This window comes from Crocuta crocuta, unplaced genomic scaffold (assembly GCF_008692635.1).
Source record: "Crocuta crocuta isolate KB4526 unplaced genomic scaffold, BGI_CrCroc_1.0 scaffold124, whole genome shotgun sequence".
Taxonomy (NCBI): Eukaryota; Metazoa; Chordata; class Mammalia; order Carnivora; family Hyaenidae; genus Crocuta; species Crocuta crocuta.
In genome coordinates this window covers 10,777,068-10,790,502 of record NW_027551573.1, presented here as the reverse complement: position 1 = coordinate 10,790,502, position 13,435 = coordinate 10,777,068, and the positions used below count along the sequence as shown (strand labels likewise).

The window sequence follows — 13,435 nt, the reverse complement described above, 5'->3', positions numbered from 1 at the left end:
AGACTACTAAATCAAAGGAGAAGGAAAGTAAATCATTTGTATAATATGAGCAAAACATTCTCAAAAAAAAATATGAACTAGGAGAGAACATAAAGAGTTCATATAAGAAAGAATGTATTTGAATAAATCTATAGAGAAGCGCTGCTTTCAAAGGATGAGTCACAATTTAGAAGTGAGTCAGAGTTTCAAACACTGACTAAATAATGTGGACATGTGGCTCATAACTATAAACAACTGTAGTAAGGGGAACAATCAAAATCAAAGGAAGATCAAGGAGCTTATTTCTAGGAAATGACCTCCCACAAGTACTCAGAAAATTAATGGCTTTACACTAATAATAACTAGGAATTTATTACACTTGATAGAGATATTCTGAAAAGCTGTTAATTCAAGTGATACTAATATACAGTGAGTTTTTATATCAAAATCACCAATTCTTGTGTTGATTCCTTTCTGAAATCCATAAGCATTATATATGTTAGAATCACTAATATACACATACTTTTGAGATGGATAATTAGTAGGTAAAATGGTCATATAAGGAAGATACTCACTATTAACATACTGTACAACTTTATAAAACTGAAACATGTATATGAGGAGGTCATTGTTGGTGGCCATCAACAAGGATGGTCCCATATTTTAATATGTAATGCAGAAGAAGAGGTATAGTGTTTAAGAGCACATCTTGTGAGACAAAGACAAGGATGATGTCCCAACCCTGCCACTTACCAGCTCTGTGTCCTTGGGCAAGTTTTTAACTTCTCTGAATCCCTGTTACGACATTTGTATAATGAGGATAAATAATACTGCATACCTCTGGAAGTCTGGGAGGATTAATTGAGATAAATGTAAAAGAGTTCCTGCCAGATAATAAGTACTGTTACGTATTATTAAAAGAAGTAAACAAACATTTGGAAAATACTAAAATCTTAAATCCTTAAATGTCACTAAGTAATAAGAATCTGAATCTTTTCTATGATTAAATTAAGAGTACATTAGTTATATGAGGTAATATCATGATACAGGTAGTATCATTCATCTTATATGTGACAGGGAATAAAAAGGAACAGACTTGCTACTGTGTAACAGAAGAGGAAAATGGCATTGCTTTGTGAGAGCTGGTATCGAAATGAATTGCTCTAGACAAAGGATGGTTGCAAAAGGCACTTTCACCTGTCTATCCATCTACTACTCATCCACTATCTACCTAACTATCCATCCATCCATCCAACTCTTTAGTGAGTGAGGGTTAAGCACAGAAGAGCTGAGTACCTACCTACAACGAAGAAGTACATCTTTGCTTTTGCTTATTAATGGATGGGGCATTTACACAAAATGAAAAAGCATTGTAGATGGAAGAAAATGGGTCTGAAATGAAAGCCTACGTTGTTTGAAAATGGAACAGTGAATTTAGAAAGGGGGTGGCACTGGAAGCTTCATAATTTATTCTCAGGTTTCTTTATTGCTCTGATAGCAGGGAATTCCCCTCAGGTGTTATATGCCAAAGAGGGATAAATTTCACTCTTTCCTCTTTACCAGGCTATATGTAACTAGAAATGTAAGAATAGGCCAGATCCTGTAATAATCACTTTCCTAGTACTCTGGCAATTAAATAGGGAAAGATAAATGCCTGCTGAAGTTCACAGGGCAGTTATATGGATTGCTCTATTTATCAAATTCATTCTACTAATTGGGACAGGCTTAGAGAGACAAGTGTCCCAATTAAATTGTGGATTATATCAGATAAAGTAGTAAGAATATCACTTGTTAAATTACAAAACAGCAATGTAATAATGTAAAATATTTATCCTACAGAATTTTTAATTTTCAAAGGGTCAATTATACATTCTAATAAAAAATAAAAAACAGTATAGTTTTGAGCATACCGAACGTCATCAGAGGTATAATTTTACTAAAAAACCTTCTTACCTAGATATATTATATATATAAACGTGTACATAAAGCCTTCAGGGATTTAGGGTCCTAGTTTTTCCTCATGCTTGTATATCTTAAAAGAAATGAGCACAGCTTTAACGCTGCTTTAAATGCTGAGTATGTATAAAATCAGGCCTCTGAAGCAGCAATTTTATGATTTGTATATAAATTAGCATTCCAATCAAAAAGCATTCAAAATATTTTATCAGAATCACATCTGGCATCCGTGACTCACCAAGATAGATGCTTCAGTCTTTGCTAGAAAGTAGAAAGTCAGACAGTAATCACTTTTGCTATGGCAACCATTGCAGTGTAATCGCCATAGTGACATGAAATGGAACAAACTGGACTTAGAATATTCCAAAAACATCTACTCATTTTAGGCTCCAAACGGCAACGTGTGCATATAAAATATTTTAGTTTTACCAAAAATTTATAACAGTATTATCTTTGGTGGGATAGGGATAGGTCAGGTGGAGGGGAGCCAAGGTCTAGCAGGTTAGAGAGAAAAATGTTTAAATTGGTTGCTTTTACTTTAATCATGTCAGAATAAACTGGCACTAGAAAGATAAAAAAAAAATAGTGGTAAGTTGTGCAAATACAGTAGCTTGTTTCAGTGTTAAATCATATAAATACTATAGATAATACATGTTGTCAGAATTCAGGAATCAGAAAAACAGAAATATGAGGACAAAGAATAAAAATTTATAAGGACTCGGGATATCTCCTACTGAAATCAGCACCTATCTATTTTATTTTATTTTTTGAGCTTACTTATTTATTTTTGAGAGAGAGGTAGTGAGTGAAAAGAGGGGACAGAGAGAGAGGGAGAGAGAGAGAATCAGCATGGAGCCCAATGCAGGGCTTGAACCCACGAACTGTGAGATCATGACCGAAATCAAGAGTTGGATGCTTAACCAACTGAGCCACCCAGGCACCCCGGCACCCATCTACTTTAAAGACTCAGAACACTTTTTAATTCAAGCACTTAGCAGTTCTGGTTTAGTAGGATTATAGTAAAAGATACTTAACACATATCCTAAATTTGGGCCCAATTCTTAAAAACCAATTAGTTAAATAAATTAGAATATATTTTCATTTAGTTAAATTATTCATTAAAAATTATTCATTGAGAATTTACAAAGCGACTGGCACTGCTCCAGGGATGAAATATAGCAGTGAACAAAACACAACAATGTAGTATATTCTAGTGAGTACAAGAGTAAAATGCACAGTATGTCAGTGATCAGTGCTATGGAGAAAAATAAAGAGGGAAAGGAGATAGGAGTGCTGGGAGCAGGGGGTAGAATTTAAATAGAGTGATCAGAGAAGGTCCACTGCATTGGGTAATATTTTAGCAAGACTAGAAGGTTGTGAGGGAGTGACCCATAAGAAATACCTAGAGAAAGAAAACTTTAAGGAGAGGAACGAGCAAGGACAGAAGCCCTCAGGGGAAACCATGTCTGGACTGTTTCAAGGACACAAAGAGGCCAATGTGGCTGGAATACAGTTACATTTTTATACAATTAGGAAGAAAAGGTGGGATTCTTTGGGCAGGAACTCCTTCATTTACCCCTTCTACGTCATCTACCCCATCTTCTAAAAGGCATTTTAAAAAGGATATACTGATATCCAACTCTGTGCCTCTCTAGAGCTTGTATCTCCCATTAGTATCTTGTTTGAGACATCTCAAACTTAACATATCCAAAACAGAACTCCAAACTTCCTCTTTTGACCCCTTTTCTACCTTGGTGAATGGTATCAGTATCCAGACAGTTGTTCAAGGTCCAAACCTTTCTTTCTCCCTTCCCTCCAATATCAATCAGTAAGTCCCATCAACTTTGTCTCCAATATCTCCTAAAAATGACCACTTCTCTTATCTCCAGGTCCAAGTCATCATATCTTTTGCCTGGTTAACTGCATAATCCTCTTAACAAGTCTCCTTGAAGCTTCCAATTTCATCTAGAATAAAATCCAAACTCTTTACCTTGGACCACAAGGCCCCAAAAACCTGGCTGAATGCTAGACTTCTTTTTGTTCCTTCAGTGTTTGCTTAGGTGTTACCTCTACGCGGAAAGCGCTCCTGAAACCTCATGTGACTTCATCTTGGGTAAAATATGATCTCCAATCAGCTATGGAACATAGCTCCTCTCACTTCCTATTACAATACTTTGTCTTATTTCCTCAAAGCTCTTACCACTTTCTAAAAATACCTTACTAATTTAATGAATTCTTCTTGTCTTTCTCCCCTCAAATGAATTTAAACTTTGTAAGAACAGGATTCTTGTGTGCTTTACTTATGGTATATGCCAAACAGCTAGAATAGAGCGGTCCAAATAACAGACACTCAAAAAGTATTTTTTGAATACATTAACATCTTGTATATCTTTTGGTATAAAACAGGAAGAAATATGAATGGAAAAATAAGTGATCACCATACAATTTTTATAGAATAAACTATCTGAGGGGTACCTGGGTGACTCAGTCAATTAAGCGTCCGACTTATGATCTCACAGATCATGGGTTTGAGCCCCGCGTAGGACTCTTGTGCTGACAGCTAGCTCAGAGCCTGGAGCCTGTTTCAGATTCTGTGTCTCCCTCTCTCTGACTCTCCCCTGCTTATGCGGTCTTTATCTCTCTCTCAAAAATAAATAAAACATTAAAAAAAATTAAAAAAAAATAAACTATTTGATATGTTTGTATCATAAATTCATTCAAAGGAACACCACAAGTATTATATTACAAATTACTTGAATCCAGGAATTACATCTAATTTGTCCATACTGAATATATTAAAATATTGTGTATGTGAATCTACTTAATAAATTCTGACTGAAGATGAAGGTGCTATGTAGTACATTTAAGAGAGAGTATCTGAAACCTCAAACATTTTCTCTTTTATTGATTATTCTCCATTAGAATTCAGTGTCACTTTTTGATGAAAAAACAAAGCTACTTAACAAAAGAGCAGCCAATTTCCAAGTGTATGAAACAAACAAACAAACAAACAAACTCCACTATTAAGTCTTTGGAATAAAAGGCCCAGAAAACGTAACACCTAGAACTTTCCCCTATACAACCTCTTTTATGATATGATCATCTGTCTATCTGATGATATTTGATTTTCAAAGTTCTTCTGTAAAGAATATATGAACATTTGGCTCTCCATTAGCATTCAGGCTAAATAATAAATTTAAATTTCTATACATGGCTCATCGGATTTACTTTTATTACCAGATCAAGCAGTAACAAGAAACAATTTTAATTTGGCAGATTTGTTATTGAATATACCTAACTGTAAAACAAGAAAATATAACTGTCATGTTACTTTGAATTAAGTATTCAGTTCTACCATGGTTAATTTGGAATTAAATCCTAATTTTTACCAAGCAACATATAGACTTCATAGAATAATTTGATTTTGAGGTTTCCCTCTTTTTCTCCTTAATTTTAAGATTATTATTATTTACTGGGCTAGGCAATGGGGATACTCAACTGAATATTTGGTCTAAACCATCACAATGATTAAAGGGTTTGATATCTTGAAATATGTTGATAATGTTCAAGGGTGACCAAAGTTTTCTAGTTTCATTAGCCCTCTTATTTCTTATAAAATATTTAGATGACCAGATTGACAATTTCCAGGCTTCACCAACATGCTAGATATCTTCCATTTGCTTAAAGAATAAAATGTGACCTCCTTATGATGATCTGATATATATGTTAGCATATTTGGATATATAAATTTATTTATTATGAGATTTAAAATGATTCAGTCTATAGAAAATACTAACATCCTATGAAGCTTTCTTTTTTAAAATATCTTTTAAAAATATATTTTTAATGTTTGTTTATTTTTGAGAGAGAGCGTCTCTGAGAAGTGTAGAGACAGAAAGAATGACACAGAGAATCCAATGCAGGCTCCATGTTGCCAGTGCAAAGTGTGAAGTGGGGCTCAAACCCAAGAACTATAAGATCATGACCTGAGCTGAAGCTGGACACTCAACTGCCTGAGCCACCCAGGTGCCCTATTAAGCTTTCTATTTTCCCTTTAGTTTTGTAGCTTTTTATTGATTTCTACTACCACTGGCATTGTATACAAAATTAATCTTTTCTCTAAGTCTGGTTTATATAATTCTATTTGATAGAAAAAAATGTATCTTATTTTTCTTGACTTTTTTGTCCTATGTAATTTAATAATGAGATACCATCTTCTTTATAGAAATTCTAGAATATAATATTCCGACCCAAACTTTAAGATATAGTTTAAAAGTGTTACACAATAGGATAAGATATAAAACATGTTTTCTAGAAGATGACTGCTTAATTAGTAGAGGCATCTATGGGTTGCAGATTTCCCAAGTACCTCATCTGACACCAACCAATAGCAGCCACTATTTATGAGCTGATTTCTAAGGCTCAGAGATTGCTAAAGAGTTCTGCAGACAATACTTTGGGTCAATACCTTTGTAACCTGCAGCATAAAGGCCTTTTCTTGGTCATAATATCGTCAATGGTTTCTGACCACCTTGCAGACCTTGTTTTTTTCTCCCCTTATTCCTCTGTAAAGCTATTTATACTCTCTTCAGGTCTTGATTTCTTAGCTCGTAGAGGACTTAAACTTGCCTTGCTTTATTCCTGAAACTAGGATTCCTAAATGTTCCAGCTTTGTTGTCTCATTAGTATAATTAATAAAAAAGTTAAAAAAAAGTAATTTATAGTCTAATTTGGAAAACAAGGGGCGCCTGGGTGGCTTAGTCGGTTAAGCGTCCGACTTTTGCTTAGGTCATGATCTCGCGGTTCGTGGGTTTGAGCCCTGGGTCGGGCTCTGTGCTGACTGCCAGCTCAGAGCCTGGAGCCTGTTTCAGTCTGTGACTCCCTCTCTCTCTGACCCTCCCCTGCTCACGCTGTCTCTCTCTCTCTCTCTCTCTCTCTCTCTCCTAGAAATAAATAAAACATTAAAAAAAAAAAAGTTTAAAGAAAAAAAAGGAAAACAAAATGTGATGGCTCTAAAGTATCTCTAAGTATTCAAACCAGCCCTCTCTCCTAACTACATATCTCTATGAAGGATGGTCTAGAAAATAATTCCTTTAGTCATTCAGAGGCTTTTTTTTTTTAATTCTCTAGAGTCAAATCAATCGCTAACATTACCGATTTTTTACAACGTTTCTACGCTTGTTCCTCCATTAATTGATGTAGTTAAGTGCATGCCTTGACCTGTCTCCTGACTGGTTTCTATCCCTAGAAAATCCAGTATTTTAAACTTTAAATTTGCCCTTCTTTTGATATAAAAATCTCAGGGATCTTAGAAATTCTAGTAATTTCCCCCTGAATTCCTATTCTATGTCCAAGGAGCAATACTTTCTGCATGTCCTACAAGACCAGAAGACTTTAACTTTACTTTCTGAAGTTAATTTAAAAAGGTATTAACACAGAGATGTCCAAAACTGTTTTACTACTTCCCATTGCTTTCACCAAATAAAATTAACATTTGTTCATTTGCTACTCATTTGGTAATTAAATGTGTTCCCAGTCCATTTTTTCCATTTTTATGGAAACTCTATTCAAGTCTCAGTGGTTTGTTTATTCTCTAGTCGCACCCTGGGGTTAGTTAGTAACTGTACAGATTTTTAGCCAAACACCAGAGTTGTTTCAAAGTCCAGTTCAAAATCTCACCTCTTCCATGAAACTTCCTACCCTTTCTTATCCTAAAGTGATTCAATTTGGCATAAGACTTTACATCTTGTTCATAGCATTAATTCTGTAATTAACAGTGAAATAGTCTGGTGTCTCTTACATTATGGTAGTTGTTTCTTTATTCCTGTGCTTTTTCAAATTTGTCTTTTGTTTTCCAAATTAGACTATAAATTACTTTTTTTAAAAAAGTTTATTTATTTAGAGACAGAGCACGCAAGTAATGCATGCATGAGTGAGGGAGAGAATTGGAAGCAGTCTCCACAATGCCAGCGCAGAACCCCACGTAGGGCTCAATTCCACGAACCCATGAGATCATGACCTAAGCCGAAACCAAGAACTAGACACCCAACCGACTGAGCCACCCAGGTACCCCAAAACCACAAGTTTCTTTTTTCTTCTTAATGTTTATTTCTGAGAGACAGAAGAGGAGTGAGGGAGGGGCAAAAAGAGAGGGAGACATAAAATCTGATGCAGGTTCCAGGCTGAGCTGTCAGCACAGAGCCTGACATGGGGCTTGAACTCACGAGCCACAAGATCATGACCTGAGCCAAAGCTGGATGCTTAACTGACTGAGCCAACCATAAATTTCTTAAAGGCAAGGACCTTATCATAAAAATCTCTGCCTTCTTAGATGGCATTCAGCAGAATATTTGAAACATAACAAAGGTCTAACTTTTGTATTTTATTTGTAGGAGCTAAAGATCTTGTTAAAGGACATGACCTCTCTAAAGAAGTTTTGATGCAACTCATAGGATAGGATCACTTATATATGAACTTAGTTACAAGGACTATGACAAAAATATCTAACACTTTAAGTACATTCTTTGGTGTCTTTCTTGCTATTGCTGACTACTCTTCCATAATTTACTTTTTCATTATTAAATTCATATATTAAATGAATCAATCTAATTACATAATAGAAAATAAGAAAAACAGGGAATAAGATAACCTATTACCTACAACCATTACTATCAGTTTGAAATATATTTTCTAGTCTGGTTTCTTTTAGATGATTATATTGTGTAACAATGTTCTGCTCTTTTCTTTGAAAAGAATCATTATAACCATCATTTTCATCAGCTGTATAATACTCCATGGTGTTTTATTTAGCTAATTCCTGGGTCAGTATCTGTCTTATAAAGTAAATAAATAACATAATTAGTTTGAAAAATTATTCTGTTGATTTTTTGGTAAAGGCTCTTGATTTGTGTGATTTCAAATCACCCTACCCTTATTCTATACCAGAATAGCCTAAGTTTAAAGTAGATTTTTAAAATTTTCAACAAAATATTTTTTGTTAGCAAATAAAAACATCATAGCTGTAAAAAGTTCTGTTCCTAGACAACTTAAGTGAACTGGAAGCCATTCAAACCCTCCTTTCTCGTATAGGATTCCTCCTGTGAGCTCTATCATTTATTCAAGCTATTTTTTAAACCAATTGGTAAATGGTGAATTTCTGAAATCATGCTGATTTCCTGGCTGTCAGTCAAACTTCTCTTGACTTGGTTCTAAGAGAGTGGGAGAGGGGATAGGATGCAATTCACAGGTGTATTCTAATGTTTAGAAAATGTATATTTTGTACATATTAATATTCATAACCTTATTCAATGCCATCTGCTTTTAAGACTCATTAGCAGTCTTGGTTTTTAATAATACCCAACTAAAAATACATGGATTTTTAAAAATATATTCTGGATATTTACTTAAGTTTATTGATATATTAAAAGTGTTTACTGACATACTACCTAAAGTTATAAAAAATAGTGGGAAAATATAGTTACGTTTCTTAATGGACTATATTCTATACATTAAAAAAAATACCAACATAAAAGTCTATGTTTATGGTTAGCCAAATTTAAATAAATTTTAAGTAAAGCTATTAATAATTTTGTTAAAATCAAGGCACTTATATAAAACACACAATCATTAAACAAATAACTTCAATTTGGAGGTTCTTACCCAGAGTTAAGGGAGGTATGCATGCCATCTGAAAATTATATAATGCATACAAATCTTTGTTTTCTAGAGAGAGATTTGCAAAAGGATTTGTCATCAATCCAGCTTATCAAGTCAGTCAGTAAATTAAAAAAAATTTCATGTATTCTATAACTTGAATATTTGCTTATTAAAAGACGATATATAAATCAGGCACCAGGAATGAGTTCAAAATCAAAGTAACATGCAACATAAAACTAAAATACAGTACAACAGAGAGATGTATGTTGATATTTCCATCAAATAACACTATTTTTTTAAGTTTATATTTAGTTTTGAGAGAGAGAGAACGCACACATGTACAAAGGGGCAGAGAGAGAAGAGAGAGAATCCCAAGCAGGCTCTGCCCTGTCACAGAATCTCACAAACCACGGTATCATGACCTGACCCAAAATCAAGAGTCCAATGCTTAACCGACTGAGCCACCCAGGTGTCCCTCAACTAACACTATTAAACTTGTTATAGCTGCCTTGGGAATCATATCTATGACACCAAACAGTGAGCTGATTTAGTCAACTGAGCAAAGAGCAGTAATGACAAGAAAAAACCAGGTAAGTCCAATGAAAAGATTCATGTTATACAGTAATTTCTTGTGATGTTACTATGTGCCTGACAATGCACTTTATTCACATTGTGTTCTTCACTATAGTCTTGTGAGGTGGATATGATTGTCATGGAAAATTGACAAATGAGGAAACTGAGGCTTCTGGACATGGTGACATGTCATCTGGATTCTGAGGAACAAGCTGAGGTGTTTATTGGCAGAATGAAGGAAAAGGAGGGGAGTGGGCTTTGAACTCCTAGGTGGTGGTCATCTAGACTACTTTCCCAACTAATACTAAAATCCTTTTAAATAATAACTGATAAATGATGAAAGAGCCATACATATTTTGTAAATCAAAATGAACTTGATTTACAGTGTAGAATCTCAAGGAAAACAAAGATTCATGTATCCTCATCTGGCAAATTCACAATAGATATTACTCTTCTTTGGAATTATGATGTAAATAAAACTGGTTTTTAGTATTCAAGTTTCAAGAGGTCAGATTAACTCCAATTTTTTTTGTTGTTCCATAATCTAGATATATATGAAGACTTCAAGATAATCATTATTTGATATTCTCTAGAAAAGCCTCAATAGACTTCCTTGTTTTGCATGTTACTCCTGCAAACAGGAGTTCAAATTATACTTTCAACATAAATGTCATAAATGGCCCCTTCTTGTATTAAGGATTGACCACATACCATGTATAATACTAGAAAAGGCACCTTTTAAATCTTTAATAGTTCTGAAGACAATAAAATTATATTCAGGTATGGGAAATTAATATGACGAGGTTAGAGAAACGGGTAGAATTTGAAAGAGGAAAAGAATCTTACCAAAGTCTGCAAATGCTGATTGTCCAACCACCACCATATTTTGAGGTTTTTCAAATACAGTGCTGATAGAGAAATTTCCATCCTGTTAAGGGCAGAAAATTTTGGATTAGACTATTATAATTCATTCATCTGTCAAGTGTAAAACAGAGCATTTTAGCTGAACCAAGGAAATAAATAATTTAAGGCTTTTGTCGTACTACACAAAAATTATCCCACTTTCCTGTTCTACTTCTACCATAAAAAAAAAGAAACTGCTGTGAGTTGATAAGAGGTTCTCCCTCTCCCTCTCCATCTCCCTCTCAATCTCTTCCCCAACCCATGCCCCTCTCCCTGGCTTGTGTACATGTCTCTTTCTCTCAAAAAAAAAAAAAAAAAGATTCAAATGAGATGGGAATTCCACTGATCCTTAAATAATTCATTAACAACTCTAACAACTCAAGTCTGTGTATCATTATGAAAAGGGAGCAAAGAATTACAACAACTGGTAGGTGCTAAGGGGAGGAGGCTAAGCTAAACAAGAGAGAAACCCATTAGAGTTCCTTTATTTAGTTACTCTTTCCAAAATGGAGTAACTTTCCTTTCTATAATTTTATTCATTTATTCATTCATTCATAGAGCAGAAGCAGGGGAGAGGAGAGGCAGAGGGGGAGAGGGGGAGATGAGGGGGAGACAAGGGGGAGGCAAGGGGGGAGAGGGAGGGAGAGAGGGGGAGAGAGAGAGAGAGAGAAAGACAGAGAGGGAATCTTAAGCAGCCTTTATGATCACTGAGGAGCCCAACATGGAGCTGGAATCCATAATCCTGGGATTTGACCTGAGCCAAAATCAAGAGTTGGGCACCCAGGTGCACTGTTCTCCCTTTCCACAATTTTAGATTATAACACCAGAAAAATCAACCAAAACACTGAATTTGGAGCACTTAGTTTGATACAGAGCATTGTTTTTAAGTTTTTTAAAATGTTTTATTTATTTGTGAGAGAAAGACAGCGTGAGCAGGGGAGGGTCAAAGAAAGAGGGAGACACAGAATCTGAAGCAGGCTCCAGGCTCTGAGCTAGCTGTCAGCACAGAGAGTGACACGGGGCTCAAACCCATGAACCGTGAGACTGACCTGAGCCAAAGTCAGATGCTTAACCGACTGAGCCACACAGGCGCCCCCAGAGTGTTCTTTTTATCACACCCAGGTGCCCCCCCGCCAAGTGTTCTTTTTATCACTGACATTTTATTCACTATTTGACATACTGACTTTGATTACTACATACTTTATATAGATACCTATATGTTAAAAATATTTTAAAATTAAAATTTTGGGAGTGTCTGGGTGGCTCAGTCAGTTAGGTGTCAGACTTTGGCTCAGGTCAGTCTCACGGTTCATGGGTTTGAGCCCCGCATCAGGCTCTGTGCTGACAACTAGCTTACAGCCTGGAGCCTGTTTCAGATTAGGTGTCTCCCTTTCTCTCTGATCCTCCTCTGCTCACACAGTCTTTCTCTCAGAAATAAATAAAACATTTTAAAAAATTAAAATATTTTTCTTTTAAGGATACTACAGATTTGCAAGTTAATTTTTTAAGAAGTCACTTCTGCTATTTTAGAGAAAGGCACTGCTGCACTGAAAATATGAAGACCAAGTGCTTGAGAAACATGAGTAAGTGGGTAAGATATGTCTTGTTACAAATCTAACATTTTCCAAACATTTTAACACTGTTGTCTCCATGCAGAAACATGTTTCCTCTATGATTACTAAAGTATCTGATATACTTTTTGAATGGTGTTTCTATAGAAATCTTATTCACATAGTGTCTTAAACTTATGAATCCCCTCCAGTCCTATGGAGTACCTGAAATTATATCAGAGGTATATCAAGGGTGCCAAATTTCTGACTGAAATTTCAAGTGTTTTTGCATTTTAGAAAGATCATAGTATTGGGTACAGAGTGGACATAATGGTTCTATAATAAATGGAAAATCTCTTTTAAAATACATCAGCTTCATGTGACATAAAGCAGAATGTCAACTCATTATACTGATTCAACTGAACAAATTACTCCAGTGAAGTTCTGTTAAACTTAGTAAGTATACCTAGAAATTTTTCTGGATATAACCTCATGGTGCATCTTCATCAAGAAACACTGAGTACTTCCCAGGTGATGGCCTCCTATGTCTAAGATGCCATATTAACCTCAATTAAAAAAAAAAAAAAAAGCAATAGTTCCTTTCAATCACTGGAGAAAGAGAACATAACATCCTCCTACAGTGAGAGCATGCAGAGTACATTATATACATGACATAATTGGAGGAAGATAATATTTATCAAATTTAACATCTCTTTATTATCATTACTTGTTCATTGATCTAACTGGTAATAAAAAACTAGCTCAATCTCCATTCAGATTAGTGTCATTTACATATTTAATATTTGATAAATATGATT

At 34.9% G+C, this 13,435-nt stretch overlaps 1 protein-coding gene across 1 annotated transcript in view; it reads right to left on the bottom strand.

Moving 5' to 3' along the window:
• The window catches only part of ITFG1 (integrin alpha FG-GAP repeat containing 1), a 273,114-nt gene that overhangs the window by 171,652 nt on the left and 88,027 nt on the right, over window positions 1–13,435 (bottom strand). Inside the window, exon 8 of the mRNA XM_077751420.1 lies at window positions 11,011–11,092. Coding sequence (XP_077607546.1) covers window positions 11,011–11,092 — 82 coding nt within the window. The remainder of the gene's footprint in view (window positions 1–11,010; window positions 11,093–13,435) is intronic.